The following is a 27,081-nucleotide window of genomic DNA, read 5'->3' as shown; positions in this document are numbered from 1 at the left end:
AGCGGCCCACCCACAATCGCCTCACCTACCATCCCAAGCAGTTCACTGCCCTGGAGATCCTAGTGAAGGAGATGCGGAGGGCAGTGCCCGTGGCAGGAGACAACCCCAAGGTGGACACGTGTTTCCCGGGGGTGGAGGATCCACTGGGAAGAAAGGCGTGCAGCCACCCACTTGGCACAGCCAGGAGCAGCAGCTGGTGGCGTATTAGAGAGCATGGCCCTGGAGAGACAGTCTGAATTATTTCTTCCTCCAAAGGGTCTTCAGGAAAGCAGCAGCCACAGTGCAGAGAACGTGGCCCCCAGGACAGACCAGGCAGAGTAGCACAGGGGGCTGCAGTGGGCAGGTGTGATATCCGGTTTGCCTTCCAGGAAGGGGCCTCCAACACCATGCTGCACAGCTTGTGCATCAGGGACCTGCACTAGCCCAAGCCCCCGATTCACGCCAGATGCCCCCAACAACGCCACAGGTGGCAGAACCACACCTGACACTGCAGAACCAGGCCTGATGCTCCAGAGGCACAGCAGACGTTCCCAAACCAGGCCTGATGCTCCGGAACCAGACCTGATGCTCCAGAACCAGGCCTGACACTCCGGAACCAGGCCTGATGCTCTAGAACTATGCCTGCCACTCGAAAACCATGCCTGATGGTCCGCGGCCACAGCAGATATTCCTGAACCAGGCCTGCCACTCCAGAACCACGCCAGACACTCTGAAACCACACCTGACACTCCAGAACCATTCCTGACGCTCCAGAACCACTCCAGACACACCAGAACCACGCCTGATGCTCCTGAACTACACCTAACCTCCTGAACCACACCTGCCACTCAAGAACCACACTCGATGCCTTGGATCCACCCCAGATGCCCCGGAGTCCAAGTTCAAATACACACACCCCCATCAATGCTGGTCGCCGCAGAACCATGCCTGAAGCCCTCATCCACACTGGATGCCCCTGATCTACAGCAGATACCAGAGACCTAATCTGGACACCCCAGGACCACTCCAGATCCCCTGGATCCACATCAGACACCCTGGAGCCACCCCGGAGCCACCCCAGAAGCCCACAAACCACAACAGACCCTCCGGGATCCATGCCGAACACCCAGATTCATGGAGTACACGCTGGGGTTCAGGCCCAAGGCTCCAGATCCCCATGGGACACCCCTGATCCACATCAGAACCCCACACCTGTGCACACCCCGGGGCTTCCACTGGATGCCGCGGCCTTGCTTTCTCTCTGCTAGAAGTTGTACAGAAGTGCAGAAACCCTCAAAAAGTCTTCATGAAAGTCACACCTTTCCAAAAACTTCCTATCCTTGACAGTCTTCTTACTGTGCCCTGCGTCTTCGACTTCTTATTTCCTTAGGGTCCTTGTTTGAACGACTCTCCTCTCTCTGTGGGATTAACTTCTGGTTCCCCATGGCTCCTCTCAAGTCGCTCCCAACTTCAAAAAAGAAAAAGTCAGTTCACACGTAATCTTGTTTCTCCTTATTCATTGACCTGTAACTATCTTTCCTTCAGAAAGAACTGACCACATTTTGAACCCCATTTCCTTCTCCGTCCTCTTCCATGTAATAGGTTATGGTTTCTGCCCACCCCACACCACTGTTCATCATGATTGCCAGGACATGGCAGACTCTGGCATCTGTTTTCCTCTTATACCACCCTCTTTCTGACTCCATGATCTTGAACCCCTCCATACCTGAATGCATGGTATTAACAACACCCATGCATCAGATAAGACTGTCTCCCTTCCTTAACTATGTCTCAGCACTGCCTTCTCAGTCTCCAGAACACAAAGATTATGATTTTACGTTGCTGGGACATCTACATATATAAGCCCAACAGGTAACTGGAAATGTTCACCTATGACTTACGAGATAGAAAATACTTGGTAATCCTATGTACAAAAGTGAAATGTGTTTTCCTGGTGCCTTTTCAATCATGCCTCTGCTCCTTTTGCTGATTCACATGTTTCTTTCCAATGCTTACATAAATTTAAAAGATGCTTTACTTAGAAATGGATTTCAAATTATACAGCCGAATCCATGGTAAAACAGCATGGACTTGGGGGCTGATTTCTCTGTAAATAAACTTACGGAGCTGTGCCTATCCACAAAGGGAGGGTTAACAAAAGTGTAAGTCAGTCTCTTAAAAGCCTTTTAGAGCAAAAAGAATTCAAAACAGAAGTCGTCCGCACTGCAACCCTTAAACAGACCCTTTTACACTGAAACTAGCATAAAGTTGACTTAATATCTACAATGTTCCATAAAGAACTATTGAGAACACTCCACAGGCAGCTGGAAAAACACAGGGAAATAGGAAACAGGCATGCTGCCAAGGACTGGGGCAGCCTCTCCAGCTAAGCCCTCTGATGGTTAGGGCAGAGGCCCTGCAGGTAACTCAGACAAGGGCAGAAGACTCCAGGACACCAGCAAAGTGGGCATTACGTCCACAGCTAGGGTAGCAGGTATGAACACAAAGGCCAGAAGCAAAAGCAAGGACAGCTGCCAAAGGCAGAGCCAGACGTGGTGGGCACAGAGGAACTACCAAGGCTGGGCTGAGACTCTATCATCAGCCCTGATGGAATCACAGAACACCTGACCTGGAAAGGCATTTGGGGATCCCCAGACACACGTGGTCGAATTATGGACGAGGTGTCCTTCCCCCTCCCTACTCTCCTCTCTTCCTCAACAATTCAGTTCTAAAGCCCCTAAGTAGTCAGGAGGCAGAAGGCATCTGTATGGGGTTGGAGTAGGGAGGTCAGGGTCCAGGAATCACTGAGGTGGACCAGAGCAGCACATCAGCGCCTGTAGAGTGAAAAGATCTCTGCAGAGGGGGGATGTGGGAACCGACCTCAGAATGCAAACAATGCAAAATCAACACTGGGTTTCCAAGCTCATTTCTGAGCCCTTACAACCCCACAGGGCAACTGCCTAGCTAGAGAATCAGAGCCCGTGGCAGAAAGAGAGTAAAAACTTTAAATGCCCAAGCTTAAGGCAGAAAATACGTTTGAGGAAAAAGAAGTAATTGAAAATGTTAACTTTCTTGTCCAAAAGAGTAAATGATGAATAATAAAGTATAGGTTAATCCCAGGGCACTGCAAATAAATAGGAATAAATAATTTGAATTTGAATAAATAACTGGAATTAAATAAATGGGAATAAATACTTAAACATTAGAAAAGCCATTTTCTAGAGAACCGAATCTTCTAGTTATTCTACGGTTTTAACAGTAACATGAGGTGAACCATGAGAGACTATGGACTCTGAAAAACAGTCTGAGGGGTTTGAAGTGGCGGGGGGGTGGGAGGTTGGGGTACCAGGTGGTGGGTATTATAGAGGGCACAGCTTGCATGGAGCACTGGGTGTGGTGAAAAAATAATGAATACTGTTTTTCTGAAAATAAATAAATTGGGAAAAAAAAATTCAAAAAAAAAAAAAAAAAAAAAAAAAACAGTAACATGAAAAATAATGGTATCAATAATAGTAATGGCTACAGTTTCTCAAACCTTTGCTCTGTGAAAGACAGTGCTACGTGATCAATTTCATTTAATCCTTACAGGCAACCAATAAAAAAAGGTGTTATTAGATTAGCCACATATTACAATCTCAAAGATCATCTGCCCAAATTTACAGAGCTAAAGACCAAAATCTATCTAACTCAAGAGTCTGCCAGGCTCTAAACACTAGATGCTTCTCATTGAAGTGACCTTAGGAAATCTCCAGGGAAAATTATCACTGGGAAAGTTCTCATATCAGCATCCTCCTTCTGCCAGCCATACAATTCCACAGCACAGAAAATGTCAGTACCCACCTCTGGCACCTCTCAGCCTAGAACACAATTTCTCACTCTCACATATTTTTTTTTCTTAAAGATTTTTATTTATTTATGTTACAGACAGCTCACAAGTAGGCAGAGAGGCAGGCAGAGAGAGAGGAGGAAGCAGGCTCCCCACCGAGCAGAGAGCCCGACGCGGGGCTCGATCCCAGGACCCTGGGATCACGACCCAAGTCAAAGGCAGAGGCCTCAACTCACTGAGCCACCCAGGTTGACTTTAATTTTTCAGATTTAGTTTTCAAGAAGAGGTTTTTAGCTGCCCATGAATCATCACCTTCCTTTCACAGACCAGAAACCTGGGACCACAGGTGTGAAGGGACGTGCCTTAGCGCTTCCACGAGCCAGGAGTGTCGGACACAAAGCACAGGTCCCTCAACTCCAGGTACGATGTTTTTGATTAATAAAAGCCTAAATCTCAGGGGACTGGCCTAGAGATTAGAGTAAAAAAAAAAAAGAAAAGCCTGCTTGCAAAACTTGCGTCTCTCTATTAAAACAGTTTGATGTAAATAGAATTAACTAATGAAAGAGCAAATCCCTTCCAGAGATAAGATGTAAAGCATTTATCACTGGATCTCAAAATCCTTTCCTGGTCATTTGCCATGGCTACTGCCATCACAACCTTCCAGAGAAAAAAAGAAAACTCACCCCGAAGGGAACCTGGATGGTTATCCCTCAATCATCATCCAAGCTCAGATGTACCCTCCGGTCCAATGCAATTTCAAATGAAAGAGGGTCAAGGCTGTTTTTACACACTTAACTATACCTGTAAATGTAAATTAACTAACTGTACTTAACTAACTTAACTATAACTGTAACTATAACTACAACTGTGATTTCAGCCATTTCTCCTGCAACATAGCTTTAAATAAAAACCTCTTTCTGTGGACTTATTCTGCATTAGGTAGTGCCCTCCTTTCATACCTAACACACACACACACACACATCCAGAGTCTGCTTCTCTTCTTCCAATAAACTCCATCTCATCCGGAAGCTCTGCTAGAACAGCCTATTTCCATTGTTCTTTCTCTATCAAGCTACACAGAGATTGGAAAGGAGATAAGGAAATTTTTTTTTTAAGTTTATGTATTTATTTCTTTTTAGGTAATTTCTACACCTAACGTGGGACTCAAACTCATGACCCCAAGATCAAGAGTTGCATGGTCTTCCAACTAATCCAGCCAGGTGACCCAAGATTAAAAATATAATTGGGGCAACTGGGTGTCTCAGTCGATTAACCTTCTGACCCTCCATTTTGGCTCAGGTCATGATCTCAGGGTCATGATCTCTGGGTCCTGAGATCCAGCCCTGCACTGGGCTTCACGCTGGGCATGGAGCCTGTTTAAGATTTTCTTTCTCCCTCTGTACAACTCCCCTCTGGCTCATTCTAGTGTGCATTTTCTCTCTCTCAAAAAAAAAAAAAAAAAAGAAATATAATTTAATAAATGATATATAAGAGGTATAACTAAATGTGATTAATTAATATATACTATTATATATAACTGATGTAAATTACTTGAAGAACTTAGAAGTAATATATAACATATAAAACATATATTATAAAATATGCAACATATAAAGTTATATAAGTTAAATATACCTGTTTTGGAAGTTAAAACTTATATAAGTTAAATAAGCCTCAATTTAGCTAACTGCTCAACTTCATATGTTCCTGTTACAGATCTGCTAAAAAAACAAAAGATAGTAAAAATACCTAAAACACAGCAAGAGTAAGAAAAAGGAAGGAAAGCCAAAGAGAAAGCCCAGAAAACCCACAGCTTGTCGGGGAGGGGGAGGATCAGTCATCAGAGATAAGCTGAGAATGTTGGCCCTCTCTGCAAGAGAAAGTGGCCCTCTGTGCAAGAACATCCTCCCAGAACTAAGGGGAAAGCCTCATTCTTGCTTTGCCATTGCCCCTTTATTTCTAGACTTTCCTGAACATCCTGGAAAACTCCACACTTACAATCTCTTAAGGGAGTATTTATAAACATCAAGGTTTCCTCGTTGTTGACCCAAACTTAGCATCAGCAAGGCTCCATCCTCTTGGGAACAGGAATAAAAGTCTAAACAGTATCAGTTGTTAGGGTCTCTCCTAGTCTTTGGAAGGCCAGGAAAGCCTATCTGTTCTCAACAGCTTAGATGAAGACCCCAAAACAAAAGATAATTGTTTAGCATACTCATCAGGGAGGAGATTAAAGAACTTGAGAACAACCGGATGTTGTCCTGGTAAGAGCTCTCCATGCCAGGGCCAAGGGTTCTAATATAACAAAATGCCATGGAGGACAGAAGAGAAGCAAAGGATGACAGAGAGCACCCCTGGCCAGCACAGCCCTTCTAATTTGGCTCCCAAGTTCTCTTGTATCCTTTCAGTCTTTTTTTTTTTTGAATCACATTATCTAAGATTCCTCTTCCAACCTTCTATCCATCAACATTCACTAGGACAGCAGCATCCCCCCTACTGCTTCCAAGCTTCATGAGATGTTCAGGCCAACAATTTGCCACAAGATTTCAGTATGTAGAAAGGAGAACTCAACCAGAATTAGTGTCTCTAGGTGCGGTGGACCGATGCCTGTCAAATGGTAATGCACATACAAATTACCCGAGGATCTTGTTAAAATATAGGTTCTGATTCAGGAAATCCTGGTAGGACCTGAGAATCTGTATTAGTAATAAGCTCCCAAATGATGTTCATGCCAGTGGTCCGAGGGCCACACATTTCACAGCAAGGACTCAATCCACTCAAATAACAGACTCAAAAAAGGCAAAGGGTCTCAACTAAGATCACACAGAGGTAGGATTGAGCCCAGTTCCTCCGACTCCCAAATCCAGGGTGATTGCTCTGTATGAAAAATATGCCAAGTCTCCACAGACCTGGTTCCGTGTCCCTCTGACACAGGTTGTCTGGTCAAAAATAAATCAGTTAGGTCACACTGAAAGATCATCTCCAGCAACCAAGCAAAACATTTTTTTTCAGTTACAAAACATAAAACTCAGGCCTCCTGTTTTCTCATTTTTCAAAGCTCTTATTAATATCTGTTAGTCAAAGGAGACATTGTGAAAGGAACTAAAGCTTTCTGAAAGCTAATATTTAAGCTCCCTGGACTTTTGATTCACACTCCATCAAAAAAGAAGAGAAATGTTAATACAGGAACATCAAGTGGGAAACTCTGGACATTTTGTCTTCAGTCTCTGTAATGAAAACAGAAATGAGATTCCAAATAAAGTCTTCAGAGAAGAGAGACAGAGGAGGAGGGGGTAACATCTCTAGCTGAATTTGTGTGAATCCATAAGCCAAGTAATTAACCAGTAACAACAGAGCCCCTGGCCTCTCAGCCCCGGTTAGCTGAAGGTCATTCTCACTCCTGACCTGTGCTTGGTCCACAGAGAAGGCCCTTAACTCACAACCCAGTTAAAGAAAGAAAATAATGCCGCTTCTTGAAATACAGGTTCTTCAGTTTTCTCTCTCACTTCCTGTATATCATGCTGGGAACTCACAAGATGAACTGAAAAGGAAGCAGAAAGACAAGAACGAAGGAGGGCGGGAGGAAACTCATGTTTCTGAGCCTCTAACACAAAGCACTGATGGTGAGGAGGGGACTCTGCCGCCAGCCAGAGGCCCTGTTCCAAAGTCTCACATCAGAGTAAGCATGGGTCTGACCGGGCAACCCCCAAAGGTCAGGGGTCACAGGGAATTCCTCAGCCTGGGAGCAGGGTTAGAGGATACACAGAGCCTTTCTTTCCATCCCTCCTGCTGAGGAACAACAAACCCTGACCCAGAGGCATCCCACAACTCAAAACGACTGTTTTCTGCAAACAAGCCACAGAGTTCCAGATCAGGAAGCAAGGCAAGAAGCCATGCTGGGGAAGTTTTCCCATACAGCTCTGCCAGTGCATTTCATTCCTTGGCTACATCACCCCTTCAGCCAGAGTTCAAGAACAAGAGGGCAGAAATGGTTACATTCTTTGATTGTATGGAAAAAGAACACGCAGACCTTTCCATCTGGGTCAAGAACTGACCCACACTGAGGGACTCATGTGGGATGAAGCCCACCCCTCTGTCGACGGAGGCGCCACCGTTGAGCTTAGAGGTTTACATACCACTCATGTCACTGACAGCATCTGCACAGCGAAACACAGAGAACACTTAATTCTTGCACTTATGGAAATGAGAACCTAACAAAGTTCCCAGAGTTACAATGCTATATAACAGCATGTGGTAGCAAAAACTGATAGGGAAGATGGCAGTGAGAGGCTGGAGGACCACTCCAAGGCTTCATAGTGGCCCACAACCTAGAATTCAATCTCATTTTTGAGCATACCTTCCATTTGTTCTGGTGACATAAATCAAAATTCTCTTCACCTCAATGCAAAGCTGACTAATCAAGGAAACAGGGATGCCTTCAAACATGGGTATTGGGTAGAAATGTGTTTCTCTGACATGTCGGTAGGATCTGAGCATTTATGTAACTGTCTCTTCTTGAGAAAGCCTCCTCCCTCGTTCCAGCTCAAGCAGTTGTTCACTGGAGATCCGAAGCAAAGAACCCAATAGTCTCGGGAAATAGACACAGACTTGTTCTTCACCTTGAATTGAAGAAGAGGTTGGGAAAAAGTTTTGGTCAAGACTTTCGGGAGGTCAATGGAAAAGGATCCCCTGGGGCGCCTGGGTGGCTCAGTCAGTTAAGCGTCTGCCTTTGGCTCAGGTTATGATCCCAGGGCCCTGGGATCAAGCCCTGCATCTGCATCGGGCTCCCTGCTCAGCGGGGAACCTGCTTCTCCCTCTCACTCTACCTGCCGTTTCCTTGCTTGTACGCCCTCTCTCTCTGTCAAATAAATAAATAAAATCTTCAGAAAAAACAAAAAAGGAAAAGGATCTGCTCTTAATGCCCATACATAGCCCAACTCTCCATACTGCTATATGAAACTGAGCACCTCCAGCTTTGGGAAACGTACGGACAATGGGAGACTGTGTCCTCATGTGACTGTCACCTGGGGGCCACAGAGCCAGCCCAAATCCTGTGGGTAGGCGGCTCCGGGATTATTCTAATAGCACACATTTGGGCAAATTGCAAGAAGGTGTGCAAGAGAGACAGATGAAATTATAAAGGTGTCCCTTTCAGACAGATGAATTTTAAAAGGCACCTAAGTTGACAAAAAAAAAAGATGCTCCACTTTGGGCAAAGAGCTTATAAAAATCCCTCTCTTCCTCCTGAAACTAGGATTTAGTTCCATTAGCAGCGTGAGAGCTGGATTTCAGCCCTCACGGGTCCCTGCGATGGGGTGCTTTTATGGGGTTGGCAAAGCACACTGCCCTAGGGGGCCCAGCCACCTTCGGTTGGGGATTTCCCTGAAGCAAGTAGCTATTCCTTACAAGAAACACCTGGAAAGAAGAAGTAGAAACAAAGATGGGCCTGACTCTGGGGTGCAGATATTCTCCTCCTTTCCCAGAGGCTCGTGATTGGGCCCAGGACTCAGGAGACAATTATGCTTCTGTGTGCCCCTCAGCAGGGGGATTAACAGTGGGGCGACCCTTGCTACAGATCAAAAGCCCAGCACTTGGTTAGAAACCCTCTTGGAGCTCAGCCTAAACCCAGCACAGCCAAAGCGAAGAGAAGTTTCAGGTCATTATTTGTATTGTCCTTGCTTCCTTTTAATGCAAACTTTCTAAAAGAGTCTTAGTAAAAATTACACTTTGAAGAAGAAGAAAAGGTCTGACCCAAGCCCAGAAGAGAATAGCAGAGTTGACAGCAGAGTCCCCTTCCCAAACTCAACATGATGGTGGCAGTCCCAGCGGTCTTAGAGTGATGAACCCAGGAGGATCACAGAGCAGAGCGACATCACACTGCCATCACGAGGAGCCAGTGCCCTGGGAACCCACCCGAAGTGACTCAGGGACCATTTCAGCAGACTATGTTTTAGAAGTCAAAAGATGGCTTTCTGACCCTTGTTTGAGTCGTTGAGGAGCCATAATCTCATTGTGAAGCCACAGCCAGGGAGGGTCTGCAGAAACGTGGGGCAGGAGAAGGCTAATGGCTAAAATAAACATGTCCATCCCTTCAACCATGATTTACTGAAGGTTTACTACAGAACACGGCTGAACATGCGTGAACAAGACGGTGAGGGAAAGAAGAGTTAGGCAAAAAGAAGAAGAAAATAGCAGGTATTGTCGGTTCTTTTTAAAAATAAAACAGTCAATGTGATGAAACTCTGGAGGTGTCTCTGTAGACTGAATGGCCAGGGAAGATCATGAGCGGGGATCTGAGAGACAAGAAGGGGCATCTACATGGAAGTCTGAGGGAAGAGCATTCTAGACAGAACATGAACACAAAGGCGATGAGGCCAGAGAGAATTCTGGTCAGTGTGACTGCAGAACTAGGCAGGAGGCCAAGGGAATGGGGCAGGAGGGCAGCGAGGTAGGCCGGGAGCAGGTCAGAGGGAGCCTGGCACAGCCAGGACAAGATACTCGGATTTTATCCTGCTGTGGTGGGAAATAAGCAGAGATTTTAAGCAGCAGAGTGCACCGCTCTATAAATGTGTTCAAAAGTCCAGTGTACCGCTGTGAGAAATGACTTGCAGGGAATTAACACAGGAAGTGGGGAACCACTTGGGAGGTCAGTGCTGTGGTCCAGGAGAGACAGGATGGTGACTAGAACTAGGGGAGAGTTTCTCAACCTCGAAACGATTGATAGTTTATACCATATAATCCTTTGCTGCGGAGGGCCAGTCTGTGCACTGTAGAAAGTTTCCAACATCTCTCACTAGAATCCAGAAGCAATCTCCCCCTTCCCAGGTGTGACAACCAAAAATATCTCTAGACATCTCCAAATGTCCCCTATAGGGCAAAACTACTGCTGAGAACGAGCGGACTAGGGTGTTAGCTGTGGAAGTGACACGAGTAATAGATTCTGCACACACTGGGATGGAAGAGCCCACAGGATATGACAGGAATAAATACAGAGTGTGAAAGAAGTAGATGAGTCAATGATAATTCCATGAGTTTTGGCCTGGGTAACTAGAACAGAGTTGACATGTACAGCGATAGGGAAGATGGCAGGAGGAGGGAATAGACAATATTGCTTGGGGATGCCTGGGTGGCTCAGTCAGTTAAATGTCTGCCTTCAGCTCAGGTCATGATCTCAGGGTCCTGGGATGGAGCCCTGGGTTGGGCTTCCACCTCAGTAGGGAGCCTGCTTCTCCCTCTCCCTCTGCCTGCCACTTGGCCTGCTTATGCTCGTTCTCTCCCTCTCTCTGTCAAATAAATAAATCAAATCCTAAGGGAAAAAAAAGAATATTTCTTTGAACGTGTCAAATTTAAGATTCCTATTAGGCATACATATAAGATGGCCAAGAGCTGGAGTTATAAGGAAATATCAAATAAATAAATAAATTTATTAGTTATTCACATAAGTATAAAGAGATAGAGAAAGATACGATGACAGATGAGTGAGAGATAAACAGGTAGATACAAAAGGCAAACAGATAACTGTACAAATAGATAATTAGGTAGACGATAGGTAATAATGATAGATGATGAATGAACAGATGGACAGATGGACAGACAGGCTGACAGAGAAGTTGATAGCCTTTGGGGCTGGTCAGGATCACCTAATAAGAGGGTCACGTGAGAGAAGACCAAGCCCTGGGACACTCTATTAATTAAAAGATACAGAAAGGAGCAAAGGAGGTTGAGACGGAACTCTCAGAGTGGTGGGTAGGAGTAAACCATAATAATGTGGTGTCACTGAAGCGAAGAGAAAAAAATATTTAAAAATAGGAATTGTGTATTATAGAGGGCACGGCTTGCATGGAGCACTGGATGTGGTGAAAAAATAATGAATAATGTTTTTCTGAAAATAAATAAATTGGAAAAAAAATAGGAATTGTGTCACATAGTGCTGAAACACAAGTACAAGGAAATCAGAAAGGCACCTACCAGCAACATGACCTTCACTGTTGACCTGACAAGAACAGTTTTAATGAGGTGTCCCAGCATAGTCGGTGAAGAGATCAACTCCTCCTACTCAGCCAACAAGAGACAAAAGGTCAGGATACTTTTCTCCAGTATTTGAAGTTGTTATATATAGCGGTGAGAGATAAGCAGGGCGGACTAATGGGATTATCCATTTTTTTCAGGCAGGAATAGTTTGCAAGGGGCCTATGAGGGTTAAGACAGTCACGGAAATGAAGGTTCTTGCCACAGCTTTCGAGACAAGCTGCACACTTAAAAACCTATCAAAAGGGAAAAGGGCACTGGAATTCTTTGGACTGAAAAGAAATCGTAAATCATACTAACGAGCCACAGAAACGTGGGTTCCATCAGAGCAGACTCTTCTCCAAATCTGCTCCGAATCGATGAGCTAAGTCTCCCCGGGAATAAAATGTCGCCATCCCCCCAGCTGCCATCTTTGAGCAGCCGGGGACACAGTGAGGCTCCGCGCAGAAGAAATTACTATCGTTCTGCCAGACTCATTTAGAATCAGAAAACTCTCCAAAATGGAATACTTCAAGAATAAATATGAGTGAACAAACCAAGGGAACAAATTTGCAAAAAAAGTTTTCACTAATTTTTCCCCAAATAAATTATCTGATCCAGAAAAGTGAATTAGGGGAAAAAAAAAAAAAAAAAAAACAAGGCAATTATTGATTCCACTTAACAGCCTCATTCTCTAATCACACTAACTACCTGACAGGTGGTATAGGCCTTCCCTTGGTAAGGACCGCCCACTTAATGGCTGGGAGATTTCCTGGTGAGATATGCCATCAGAGTGAGATTTAGAAGGGAGGGCCCAAGGAGCTGCAAAATTCTCACCTTGGGAAGGACGGTACAACCTAGTGTTTTGGACGTTTTCAGTCCTACCAGTCAACCTGGATAAGTTTCACAGGAAGAATTGGAAGAGACCTACTGTGTTCATGGATTGGACTAAACATAACACATGTTAATTCCCCAAATCTCTCTCTATATATATAGGTTTAACGTAATTCCTACCAAATCTCAGCAAATTTTTGTGGTCTGATTATTCTAAAATGTACAGGGAAAGGCAAAGGAACAAGAATTACTAAAGCAGGTTTAAAAAAATGTAACATGGCAGGAATCGGTCTACTTGATTTCCAGACTAATTATATAGCTACTACAGTAATAAAGATTCTACTCGTGGAATAGAACATAAAACTCAGAAATAGACTCACAAAAATAAGCCTCAGAAAGCCTTCCCAAATGCCACCTCTGTCCTTAGGTTTAGGGGGTGGGGGCTTAAAAGTGAATATATCCTAAGCTCAAATCCTATGGATTTGAGTGTAGGGTCATGTTTGGGTGAAAGGAAAATAAATATCACAGAAGTCAAATTCCCAGATAATTGATCAGGAGAAATCAGACACACGTCCAATCACTATCCCTTTGATGAGAGGCACTGGGTCTTTTTTTTTTTAAGATTTTATTTATTTGACAGATCACAATAAGCAGAGAGGCAGGCAGAAAGAGAGAAGGGAGGAAGCAGGCTCCCAGCTGAGCAGAGCCTGATACGGGGCTCGATTCCAGGACCCTGAGACCATGACCTGAGCCGAAGGCAGAGGCTTTAACCCACCGAGCCACCCAGGCGCACTGGGTCTTAATCACAAAAGAACTTGAAGCTGGCCAGCTTGTATGCTCACAGAAAGGAAAAGAAAGTCTTTTGGATTTTAGTGCCTATTTTATAACTGTTCATTAACTGCTCAATTCTGGGTGAAGGGCTCCAAGGCAATGCAAGTGGACTGGCTTTTCTGGCAAAATAATCATTCAGCAATTTGAATCTAAAATTTTCCATCATCTTGGCTACCACATTAGTCCATTAGTTCATATTTGCTTTTTTTGTGCCCCTGTACTCAATATGAATCTGGAATCTGAATATGAAAACGCCCAGATAGTTGTCTTCATGGCTCCCTAGGGCCATGTAAAATTGAAAAGATCCCAATATTCTGTTCCCGAGCCTGGAATAATGCTAAACAGTGTGCAACCCCCCTTACAAAGCACAGGGTGAAAAGAGGGGCCAACTGAGAGCAGCGGTTCTCCACCCTGGCAGCACACTAGCATCACTGGGGAGAGCTGCTACTGTAGAGTCGTATTAGCTAATACTTTTAATTAATCCCCACTCACGCCAATCCATTGGCCAGCAACACTGACGGCATGTTAGAGTTTCCCAGGGAGCTTTAAAGAATTACAGATGTCTGAGCTCCCCTCTCAGACCCATCAAATCAGAGCATCGGGGAGGACAGGTGGGCAATTGATACTTTTGAAAAGCCCCCCAGCATCATTTACTGAAAAGACTGGCTTTTTTCCACTGTATATTTTTTCATGTTTTGTCGAACAGGATTTGACCATAAGAGTTGCGGGTCCATATCTGGGCTCTCTCCTCAGTTCCACTGGTCTGTGTGTCTGTTTTTGTACCAGTACCATGCTGTCTTGGTGATCACAGCTTTGTAGTAAAGCTTGAAATCAAGCAACGTGATGCCCCCAGCATTGTTTCTCTTTTTCAACATTTCCTTGGAGATTCTGGGTCTCTTCTGATTCCATACAAATTTTAGGATTGTTTGTGCCAGCACTTTGAATAATGCTGTTGGTATTTTGATCGGGATGGCGTTGAAAGTATAGATTGCTCTGGGCAGCATACACAATTTAACAATGTTTATTCTTCCAATCCATGAGCATGAAATGTTTTTCCATCTTTTTTCATCTTTTTGTGTCTTCTTCAATTTCTTTCACGAGTGTTCTGTAGTTCCTCGAGTATAGATCATTTACCTCTTTGGTTAGGTTTATTCCAAGGTATCTTACGGGTTTTGGTGCTATTGTAAATGAAATTGATTCTTTAATTTCCCTTTCTACAGTTTTGTTGTTAGTGTATAAGAAAGCAACTGATTTCTGTGCATTGATTTTGTCTCCTGCCACATTACTGAATTGCTATATGAGTGCTAGAAATTTGGTGGTGGAGTCTTTTGGGTTTTCCACATAAAGTATCATGTCTCTGTGAAGAAAGAGAGTTTGACTTCTTTGCTAATTTGAATACCTTTTACTTCTTTTTGTTGTCTGATTGCTTCAACAAAGCAGGAAAAAATATCCAGTGGGAAAAAGACAGTTTCTTCAATAAATAGTGCTGGGAAAAATGGGACAGTTGAATACAGAAGAATGAAACTCAATCGTTCTCTTACACCATACACAAAGATAAACTCAAAATGGATGAAAGACCTCAATGTGAGACAGAAATCCATCAAAATCCTAGAGGAGAACGTAGGATGTAACCTCTTAAACATCGGCCATAGCAACTTCTTTCAAGACACGTCTCCAAAGGCAAAGGATACAAAAGCGAAAATGAACTTTTGGGACTTCATCGAGATCAAAAGCTTCTGCACAGCAAAGGAAACAGTCAACAAAATAAAGAGGCAACCCACAGAATGGGAAAAGATACTTGCAAATGACACTACAGACAAAGGGCTGATATTCAAGATCTATAAAGATCTCCTCAAACTCAACACACACAAAACAGATAATCATGTCAAAAAATGGGCAGAAGACATGAACAGACACTTTTCCAATGAAGACATAAAAATGGCTATAACAGACATATGAAAAAATGTTCATCATCACTAGCCATCAGGGAGATTCAAATCAAAACCACATTGAGATACCACCTTACACCAGTTAGAATGGCAAAGATTAAAAAGGCAGGAAATAGCAAATGTTGGAGAGAACTTGGAGAAAGGGGAACCCTCTTAAACTGTTGGTGGGAATGCAAGTTGCTTCAGCCACTTTGGAAAACAATGTGGAGATTCCTCAAAAAAATTAAAAATAGAGCTACCCTATGACCCTGCAATTGCACTACTGGATATTTACCCCAAAGACACAGATGTAGTGAACAGAAGGGCCACGTGCACCACATGTTCATAGCAGCAATGCCCACAATAGCCAAACTGTGAAAAGTGCCAAGATGCCCTTCAACAGATGAATGGATAAAGAAGATGTGGTCCATATATACAATGGAATATTACTCAGCCATCAGAAAGGATGAATACCCAACTTTTGCATCAACATAGACGGGACTGGAGGAGATTATGCTGAGTAAAATAAGTCAAGCCAAGAAAGTCAATTATCGTATGGTTTCACTTACTTGTGGAACATAAGGAACAGCATGGAGAACATTAGGAGAAGGAAGGGAAAAATGAAGGGGGGAAATCAGAGGGGGAGACAAACCATGAGACTGTGGACTCCAAGAAACAAACTGAGGGTTTTGGAGAGGAGGGGGTAGGGGGGTGGGTTAGCCCAGGTGGGTATTAAGGAGGGCACATACTGCATGGAGCACTGGGTATTATACGTAAACAATGAATCCTAGAAAACTACATCAAAAACTAATGATGTACTGTATGGTGACTAACATAACATAATAAAAAATTTTAAAAAAATGTTTAAAAAGCCCCCCGTGGATCCTAATGTTCAAACAGGGTTATGAGTGACTATTATAGTCCGGTGCCTGTTAGACTTCAGTGAGCACCAGAATCTCCTGGAGGACTCATTAAAACAAAGGTTTCAAATAGGCAGATAACAGAGACAGAAAGTAGATTCATGGCTCCCCAAAACTATGGAAAATGAGGGGATCAGAGTGCAACTGGTAGAAAGAATCGGGCTCAAATGAATTATTGCGCAGTAAATTTATTCAACATCTCCAAGCTTCATCATCTACTCAATACAACCAAGATTGGGGGCTGGAGAGCAGAAGAGAGGAACATATGGAAACTACCTCATATGCCACACATTTTAGTACCTGGTATGTTGGAAACATAAAAAAAGATAATAGCTGCCAATACCCACTGAGTGCGTATTGTTTATAAGCACTCTTCTAAGGTGTTTGTATATATTAATTCATTTAATTTCCACAATATTCTATAGGGATCAGCAATTTTTTTTTTCTATAAAAGCCAGATAGCAATTTTGGGGCCTCATGGGCCATACAGTCCTGACCCCAACTACTCATCTACTGTTGTAGTCCGAAAGCAACCTTAGACAATGCAAACGTGCGGGCTTATCTGTTTCCCATAAAGCTTTATTTATAAAAACAAGAGGTGTACAGATTTGGTCAGCGGACCATAAGCCACGCCCTGGTATATGAAATGGGTACTTTCACAATCTCCAACTCATAGATAAGAAAATGAAGGCATGGGGCGCCTGGGTGGCTCAGTGGGTTAAGCTGCTGCCTTCGGCTCAGGTCATGATCTCAGGGTCCTGGGATTGAGCCCCGCATCGGGCTCTCTTCTCTGCAGGGAGCCTGCTTCCTCCTCTCTCTCTCTCTCTGCCTGCCTCTCTGCCTACTTGTGATCTCTCTCTGTCAAATGAATAAATAAAAATCTTTAAAAAAAAAAAAAAAGAAAGAAAACAAAGGCATGAAGGGATAACCTGACCGCCTACGTTTCTGTATGAAGTCTGATGACGAAGCCCACACAGTCAACTACAGACGCAAAAGCTGCTGACAACATCGTCATCACCAGTGAGCCTCTCACTCAGTGCAAATCCAGGTTTTCCAAATTCAAACGGGGCCGGCCAGCCAGTCAGGCACAACACCCTCAGAGAAGCTCAGGGGCTGAAGACGCAACTACAGTCCTCCCTTGCTCCCATGTGGTCCCTGGTTGAAGTTCTCCCTGCTCTGAGTCCTCAGCGCCCTTACTCTCCATACCTCCCAGATCGGTCAACTTTTTCTTTTACGCATTTCTTCCCCAACCCATTTGGCGGCCAGGACCACGCACATCACAAGTGCTCAGTTTGCACACACTGAAGGTGTGTGTGAACCCATGGGTACTGGGTGTGTAAGCCGAGAGGACAGGAGCCTGGGGGCAGAGGAGGGAGGGAGGGACCCAGGCACTCACCAGTCCCTGGCAGGCACTGAGGGCTGCGGTCCCGATGCTGGCACCCTGTTGCAGCACTGTGCCCCTGAGATGGCAAGGGGGTGCTGAGGAAGCCACCATCTTCACGTGGGAAAGGTTCCCGTACCTCCTCTCCAAGATATAGCTTTTGGAAAGAAATCCCTGATTAACCGACAAGTTGAAGAACAGGTCCTTCTCCTCGTGTGAAATTCTGTAGTACACCCGGTCCTCTGAGCCATCCACTTCTCTCTTCCTCCTGCTGTTGCCAGTGACGGGATGGTGCAAGCCATAGGACAGAAAGTGCCCCCTGGCATCTACTCGGACTGGAGCCACCACGTGGTACTCGGGCAGGGCCTTGAGAAAATGCTCTGAAAGAAGAGAAGACAAAGAATGAGACGGTGAGCACTCTCAGCGGAGTCTACAGCAAGGTCCGCCGTTTGGAACTTAGCGTGTTGAGGGCAAAATACCACCACAGGTCCCACCTACTGCACAAACACTGTCAACAGTGAATTCCCTGAACAACTCCAATCCACTCGGGGCCCCTCCTTAAGGACACGTGGCAGTCTGAGCCGACACCCAGGCACAACTCTGGAGGGCAGATGTTTTCCCAGAGTCAAATTAAGATGAATTCATTCATGAGGCGTCCTGTTAGCAAAGGGGCAAGGTCAGCGAAAGGAATGTTTCAAGCCTCGTGTTCTTGAATACAAATCACAGAGCTCCGCTGTTTATTTGAAGGAGCTTAAACGCCTCAGGAACTTCTCATTAACTTGGGTCCGAGGAAAAATAAAAACAGCTAACCGGTCGGTCGGTCGTATACACGCCGACAAACTTCACACCAGTCACGGCGTTCGTGTTCCGTGCCGTGAAACCGGTCCTTAAAAACAAACTCGCATTTTCTTTCTGTGTTAACGAAGTATACAAAATAAAATGGTAAGATGAAAACTACCACTTTAAAAATGCAAGACAGGAACCCTTGTCCCTTCCACATGCAAGAACATACACGCGCCTTTTGGCTTGCTCACGCTTAAATTCCCACCCCTTCCCCCTCAGCCTGATGTTTGAGAACAAGGAATCTAACAGGAGCAAATCATCACTTGGGATTACAGACTATTTAAGGCAAACCATGAGCCACTTAGTAAAATAACCAACTTTTGCATTAAAGGGGGAAAAAAAGAAAAGAAAAGGAGCCAGGGAAGAAGCAAGAGAGAGAGGGGAGAAAACAAGTGCCACCTGCCGTCTCCCAGCGATATTCCGCCTTCCAGCTTATGCCGTTTCGGCCGTTACTTCCTGCTACCCTGTCTGTTGCACTGACAGCCCATCTATTCTCACTTAGGTTTGATAGTCCCAACTCCAATCGCCCTTCTTTCTCCTAATGTTCCTGGCTGAAGTTCTCTCAGGTCCTTACTTTCCATACCTCCCAGAATACCTCATTTTACCCTGCTTTTTGTTAATGAGATTATATTCCCGAAGCCTCTGGGGGCCAGAATCTTGCACGTCACAGGTGCCTGGTACGTAATGTGTCACTCAATCAGTGAGCACATTTGTAGCTGGTTAATTAAAAGAACCGGACTTAATGGGGTTACATTTATAAAACAACCTCTTTTCCCAGATAACTGCCTTCCAACACACTTAGTGAAATCGTTCGTTTCTGCCTTGGATGAAATTTGGGGCCGAGCACAGAGTGTTCACTCTTAGGTACTAATGAACAGTCTCAGTTTTTTAAACATTAAAAAAATATATATATCCAGAACTATTGCTTCTGATCGCAGCAGTTCGGAGCAAGAGATCACACAGCAACATGGATAAATCTTTAAAAACAATGTTGAGTGAAAAAGAAGAAACAAAACAAGTTAATACAGAGCCACTGACATCAATGGAAAATACAAGCACACCAAAACAATAATACAAAGTCAGCCAGAACATATGTAAATGAAAAATACATATGGAACCCATTAAAATGATTTTCCATGAGGAAGAATGGGTGTAGGGACCAAAGTGCAGAGAAAAAAATAAAAGAAAAGGGTTTTGCCTGAATCAGTGACACTAACTTGCCATGAACTCGGAGTCAAATGGACTCGGTCTCCATACTGCCTACTGTATCTGACTATATATGTATCTATATACGTATATATATATATGTATATATATGTACATAGATACATATGTATATATAGATACACATATGTATCTATGTACATATATATACTCTAGTATCTGACTATATATGTCAGATATTTAGTATATGACTAATATTTAGTATCTGACTGTATATATTTAGTATCTGACTAAATATACTATATATATTCAGTATCTGCATATATTTAGTATCTGATATATTTAGTATATTATATTAGTATAATATACTATATTTTTATATAGTATATTTAGTATATTATATTAGTGTATTTAGTATCTTTAGTATATTTAGTATCCTACCAAGTTCAGAGCTCAGGAGAGGAAAGGGGAGGATGGGTCAGAACAGGGTGGATACAATTGGCTTCCCTGGTATTCTTCTCAGGTTACTCTTTTGTTCTACTACTCACAGTGATGTCTCTGGCTTCTCCAGGGTGAGCAGTGGATGGGAAGTTAAGGGCAGAAAAGCCTTATTCAAGTGGACAGCCATCACCTTGCTGTGGGCCCAGCTGTGCGTGGTCCCTGCCCAGATGCTCTCAGGGAACGCTCATCTGTGCCTTACAGGGCCTCTCTCTGTAGTTGTATCTCAAAGAATTAAACACGATTTTTGAAAGTATGAAATGAAAGCTAAAGTTTGCCTAAGCCCCAGCACCTACTCCTCAAAGAACAAAAAAGCAAACAAATTTAGACCTCTTGACCCAGTTGCTTTTCATCTAATGGGTTTGGAGGAGAACCAGCGTAAGTTGGCTCTACAATAACACGATGATAACAACCACAGTCACCATTTAACGAGCACTTGCGAGAAGCCAGGGATCATCAGTCCCTTCTCACTCGGTCATCGCAACCTGTGCCACAGATCAGGGAATTCCCATTTCATAGATAAAGACACTGAGCCTAAGAAAGGCCCCAGAGCCAATAGGCAGCATCCCTTATACTGAAATCTCATGCTTTCTATTTCAAAACGATCTTCCTAGCCACTGCCCTTCACGTACAGAAGCAGCTGCACTTGGCAGTGAGTGTAACAGATCAGAAGCTACACCACTGCCCTAGGGAGATAATCTGACAAGAAGAGGGTGGCTTAACTTCTTTAAGAGGCTTTTGCTCGGGGCGCCTGGGTGGCTCAGTGGGTTAAGCCGCTGCCTTCGGCTCAGGTCATGATCTCGGGGTCCTGGGATCGAGTCCCGCATCGGGCTCTCTGCTCAGCAGGGAGCCTGCTTCCCTCTCTCTCTCTCTCTGCCTGCCTCTCTGTCTACTTGTGATCTCTCTCTGTCAAATAAATAAAATCTTAAAAAAAAAAAAGAAAAAGAAGGCTTTAAAAAAAAAAAAGAGGCTTTTGCTCGGCCATAAAGAGAGAGAACAATGGCCTGTTTAGCAGGTAGAGTAGTAAGAGGTGAAGACCAGTATGGCCTCTTAATTTGATTGCAAACGAAGCAGCAAGCCATGTCAGCCGATAGGTGTGGACAGAAATAGGAGGCCACAGGAGTCTGATTGATGTTGGTAGCCCACCTGCTGTTGCCTTATCTATACAAAGGCGTCACAATACGAGTTTCTACCTCCCAGGGTAGCTGTGAGAATCCCGTGTATTTATAAATGCAATAGAGGTTGAACAGTGCTTGACTAAGAGCACTCAGTGGCTATGACAGAAACTTGGCCATCAGGGATCACTGCACCATAAAGATACAACCTCCAAGCAGAGGCAGGGGAGAAGCCCACGCTCACCTTGGCTGCCTCGCAGTGCATACTGAGTTTGGAAGATGAGGTAACTACAACCTTGGCCAACAGAAAGCTGAGCTCAGAAGGGATATGACAGGAATGGAGAAAGCACAAATCAGGAAATAATTGTTACCATTTATACTATGCCATTTATCCATTATACTACCATTTATACTAACCATTTATACCGGTATACTAACCCGGTCTTGTCTAATCCGTACTGTTCTCTGGGACAGATATTATTAACCGTGTCCCTCAGCTTAGCCTTCATTCCCATCCTGATAAAAAGACAATGAAGAGGGGTGAGGATTCATTCTGGGGTGAGCTGACCCCAGAGCCCACCCTTCTAACGGCTGCCCTTGCGGCTTCTCAAGGGTCTACGGCTGAGAACCAGACATCAAGATGGCATGTCAGCAAGGCTGTGGGTGGGGGGAACTGAGTCACACTGTAATCCCATCACAGTCTGCCCCTTTATAGAAATACATTATCAGCCCTGAATATCTTGATTTGCCTTCTTTAAAATTAGCCTCCAAACCCTCAATCACAAACACTGATGATACCTCATGGGAAACTTTGAGTGAAGCCTGTTGGCATAAGTGCTTTTTTTTTTTTTAAGATTTTATTTATTTATTTGACAGAGATCACAAGCAGGCAGAGAGGCAGGCAGAGAGAGAGAGTAGGGGGAAACAGGCTCCCAGCTGAGCAGAGAGCCCGATGCGGGGCTCGATCCCAGGACCCTGAGACCATGACCGGAGCTGAAGGCAGAGGCTCTAAACCACTGAGCCACCCAGGCGCCCCAGCACAAGCGCTTTTGAAAATTCACAACACCAGGTGATCTTTTACCCTCTGCTTAGGAAGAAAGGAGAGAACGGAGAGAATATTTTACCTGCCAGATTTTATGGTTTAGGTTAAATCTATATTTAACTCTTGATATGGTATATTTCTCTCTTAGAGAGCCGTAGATTTCTAAGACTTTTCACTAAAAAGGGCAATGAAATTCTCTAAGAGTCAGAAGTTCATTTTCAGAATTCTCCTCCAAGTAGGATGTTGCAACTTTTCAAATACATTTTTTTGGTAGAAAACTACAAGTGTCGGGATGTGGGGGATCATATTTGTCCCCCACGTTGTACCACAGGCCCCAGGATTTCGGATTGGCTCACCAACCCTACGACCACCAACCTCCAGACCATCATTGCTTAGGATAACAGACGCAAATAAAATACCAAAACTGTGAAGTGTCTCCTTACATAAAGAAAACAAATGAGATCATTTCCATCCTCCCCCCCCCCCCAATAGCAGAAATACATGATTAGACCATTTGTCTTGAAGCACACTCGAAACTTCTGTCTGGAAACACTCCTTCTGTTCTTGCAGAAACCTAAGCAGCCGAAAGCACATCTCTACCCTGGGATGAAATGCCGGCACTGTTGATTTCCGAGTTGCTGGGATCACCGAGATCAGAGAAACAGCCCGCGACTTGCAGACAGTACAAGGAATAAGGAACCCCAGGGACTATCATGGCTGTCGCAGAAAGACGGTATGTTATGCACAAGACTGAAGCTTCCCGTTGTTCTGATACTTGATTGGGAACCAGGAAAGCTTGGGGAAGTCCCTGCATGTTTTGGTATCACAGGCCAGCGCTGTGGAAAGAAGACTGGCAAGAGTGTCAAATCTGCCTTTTCTGGCCCAAGAAAGGATTGAATGTACCTCTGTGTTCTTCCCAGGGCGAAAAGCCTGCCTCTGCCCTCTGCCCCATAGAACTAGAAAGAATGTTAAGGATTATGTAGGATCAGAATGTTTCCAACCATGGGACCCTGTGCACTCCCCTCCACCCCTGGGCTGAAGTAGCACTTCCTAGGTGTCCCTGAATTCACGCTGACTAAAAGGCTCACCTCCCAGGCCCCTCACTCCACCTCCGGAAAAATAAGGATGGCAGAGATGATATCTGAAGTCTTTGGCGAGTTTAAACATGCAGCATTTGGGTGCAATTCAAAAATGTCAGAGTAGAAATGGGAATCTAGGGACATTGGTTCTTTGTGAAATGAGGGGTTGGCCATTTGGGGCAAAATTCAGGTCATCTTAGTCCCAAGAAGCCCTAGAATTTTCTCGTCCCTTCTCTCCATCTCTCTGTCTCTCTCTCACTTGTTCTCTCTCTCCACCCGGTTCTAAATGAAGCCTGCTCAGAAATTTCTCTGTTGGACCAAAGACGGATTACTTCTAAGTCCATTGGTAAGTTTATTAAGAACAAATATTGGGAGGAAAAGACTTTTAGGAATGAAAATTCTTTTTAAAACCTAAATAGCTGGGCATCGCTGATAAACTCAGAGCACTCTACAGCTCTTTGTCAATATCAAATAATTTCAGCATGTAACCCCAGGGGTGACCAAGCAAAAGAACCATCTCTCACCTTCCAGAAAGGAGAGAGCAAGGCCCAGGGGAGTCTGCTCCACACTGAGCTGAATTTGCTTACAAAGATGTGGAGCAAGGAGACCTGAAAAGCAACCAACCCACGAGAATGTGTGTCTTTGAACCAGGTCATCTCTAAATGCCCTGGGAAGTGCTCACAGGCTCTGTCTGTGCTGCCAGAAGAGAGACTTTTCACAAAGGGGCTGTTTTTCAAAGAAAAACAAACACTGCTATTTTAAACTTGGGGGTGGGAGATGGTATCTGGAACGTTTACACAAGCAAGTGCTGGCTGGCTGACATCTAACCCCGGTGCTCTGGTGCTCGGCTCCAGCTTCCAAGGAAAGCAAAAGGGATTTGCTCCTGATGGCTCTTGAAGTCACAGTAGATGAGCTCTCAGCGGTGTCAGAACTTTGCAACGCAGGCAGAACCCTGTGTAGAAAGCCTCAACAAAGACAGGCTCATGATCTCTGCCACCCAAGTGGTCTTGGGGATTAAGAGGGTCAGAATGCTAGGCAAGCTTCTCAAGGCTTGAGCACAGTCAGCAAAACACTGGACTTCATGTCTGCTAAAGCAGTGCTGTGGGTGTGTGGGTGTGTCTGTGCATTTGTGTGTCTGTACGTCTGTGTGTGTGTGTGTTGTCCCTACCTTATTATTGCTAAGAGGCCAGCCTCCGGAGCCAGGCTACCTGGGTTCAAAACCTCACTCCGCCATGAACTGGGCCCATGAACTCATCATGCTTCCCCAGCTTTAAAACAGAGACAGTAACAATGGTCCCTGCACCCCAGAAAGCTGTGGGCAGTGGTTGCTGAGCTGACACAGGCAGAGTGCCACAGCAGTCTTGGCGCATGCAACTTTCTCCAGCCACGTGGGCCATTGCTGCAGCTCTGTCTTCTCCCAGAAGCACATGGAACTCCCCACAAAACACCGGAGTGTCTCTGACCCTCCCAAGTCCAATAAAAAAGCAGAGGCAGCAGTGACCTCTGCTCCAGGTGTTAGGTTTAAAGGGCAAGTTGTCCTCACACCGCCTCCAACGGCACTGTATGCTTCAGGACATTCACAAGGAGAGGCAGCCAGCTGCCATCAGAAGGCCAGCTGGGGAAAGGTGAGCCCCTACAGTGGTCAATTTCCCCCCAAAAGAACTGTTATTTTTAAAACACAGCCCTAAATCTTTCCAGGAAACCAAAAGACAGCCAAACTCACTCAGCAGGAGGCCGGAATCACATTTCCCCTCCCCTGTCCAGAGCTGAAACTAACTAGAAACACCCCCAGTGGCCAGTTGGAACTACAAAAAAAAAAAAAAAAAAATCATTTTCTGTGTTCAGAACTTGAAAAATAGAGATTGAAACAGTGCAGCATTCAAAGAGGAGACAAAAGGGGGGGGCTACCAGTTACCACTTGAGTCTTTTCTGCCTCAGCATTAGTGTGTAAGAGACGGGATTCGCAGCCTTTCGGTAAGAATTAAGGAATCATCACTTTCAACACTGAATTCTGAGACACCCTATGGTACTGAGCTCCCAGCCCAGATTTCCTTGCGACTCAGCCAAACGGTTTTGCAGAGTTCAGCCAGTGGGGGAGGGGGAGCAACCAACTTTCCACGCGTCTCCCCACCACGGTTTTTAAAGGAAATAAAGAAAAGCCACTAACCTTGCCTTCTGTCCGGGAACTGCACTGGGCCTGGCTGAGCTTGGCTCCCATAGCAAAGGACCCCAAAGTTAAGGAGGTAGGCTACAACGGAGAGGTTTGCAAGCCAGCTCCTCTGGGCACATGGCATGATTCAGTTGTTGGGGAGAAGAAAAGTCAACAAAGTTTAGCTCTCAGCTCAAGAAATCAAGTCCTCGCCTGTGGCCAAGCAGAAAGCTGCAGAGGTGCATGGTCCAGGAGTGGGACAGAGCGGCTGCAAAGCTGCCCAGGATCTCCCTTTGCTTTCTTACGCAGAAAGGGGTTAGTTACCTTTATCCCCCTTCCCTCCTGAAAGGGGAATGATTCAACTGGCAGCGCCTGCTTTCCGCGGGGCGTGGAATGGGTCAGAGCGGGAGGGGGCAGCCCACCCAAGATCCCCACCCCTCTGCCTTCCGCGCCGCCCGGCCTCGCAGCCAGCTCCGTGCATCTTCCTCCGGCCTCCCACCCCCACGCTCCTCCAGCCCCGCCCAGAGCCCTGCCTAGCCGGCCAAATAGGGGAGACCCGGGAGAGCCACCCTGGGCGGGACTGCGGAAAGAGAGGCCCCCAGGCCAGCCCTCCCTGGCCAAAATACAGGCCGAAAGTGCTGAGCGCAGAGGTGGGGCACGGGGGACCCCACTCCTCCACGCCCTGGCTCAGTGCTGCCCCCTTGGCTGCCTTTCTCCTCCCAGTTCCGAACTTTTCCTAACATCTCTCTATGGAGACCCCTCAGTTTTCTCTGGGACTCTCTTCCAAGGCGAGATAGGATTTGCATTTTAAAAAGAAATGGGCCGTTTCTCTCTCGGCCAAGTCCTGCAGGGGGAAAAGGCCTGAGCTAGTCTTCTGGTTCAACCCTGAACAAGTTTCTTCGTGGCCACCAAGAGGTGATGAGACCAAATGATTATGAGCCACTCTGGGTCTGCAGGTCCCCCTGGTGCCTTTCTACTTCTATTACCCCACCTTTCCTAGCCCACCCCACTCGCCCACAAGCAAACCAAGACAGTGGAGGAAGTAAGCCCAAGAACATGCGAAGGTATTTCTCCAATTCGCCTGCCCAGGCTGCTCACAGAGGGGGCAACCACGGGGCTGGAGCTTTCCATTACTGAGATTACACTGCAAACCAGGGAGCTTTGCCAAGCATCCTGAGAATTGACTGGATAATCCAGCCAAGCTTTCACACCTCTGGGCTGAAACGGGCTTCCTTACTCCATTCAGGAAGAATTTGGCCCCATACTGGTCCTCCAGGCCTTCTAGCCAATGAGACATGCAGGAAGGCCACTCGTTCGACCCTGTGCAGGCCTGGGCAGCCCCAGTAAAGCAGTGATCCAAGGGCAAGGTGGTCCTCGCAGGCTTGGGGTAGGTAAGAATCCTTCAGACTGGATACATACGCGCCACCGTATTTCCAGGGATATGAATTAGTTTCCTATTATCGGCATTAGACATTCCCATAAAGTTGG

General features: G+C 45.3%; 1 protein-coding gene across 2 annotated transcripts in view; it reads right to left on the bottom strand.

Annotated features, from left to right (window-relative positions):
- ADAMTS12 (ADAM metallopeptidase with thrombospondin type 1 motif 12) overlaps window positions 1-26,051 on the bottom strand; it is a 286,218-nt gene extending 260,167 nt beyond the window's left edge. For both annotated transcript variants that reach the window (XM_044233048.1, XM_044233057.1), the window contains exons 1-2: window positions 25,612-26,051; window positions 17,719-18,083 (exon numbers count right to left, since the gene is read on the bottom strand). In XM_044233048.1, the coding sequence (XP_044088983.1) occupies window positions 17,719-18,083; window positions 25,612-25,738 (492 nt within the window). In that variant the 5' untranslated portion in view covers window positions 25,739-26,051. The remainder of the gene's footprint in view (window positions 1-17,718; window positions 18,084-25,611) is intronic.
- Between the last annotated feature and the right edge of the window lie 1,030 nt (window positions 26,052-27,081).

The sequence above is a fragment of the Neovison vison genome, chromosome 1 (genome assembly GCF_020171115.1).
Source record: "Neovison vison isolate M4711 chromosome 1, ASM_NN_V1, whole genome shotgun sequence".
Lineage (NCBI taxonomy): Eukaryota > Metazoa > Chordata > Mammalia > Carnivora > Mustelidae > Neogale > Neogale vison.
This window is presented reverse-complemented; position numbering and strand designations above follow the sequence as displayed.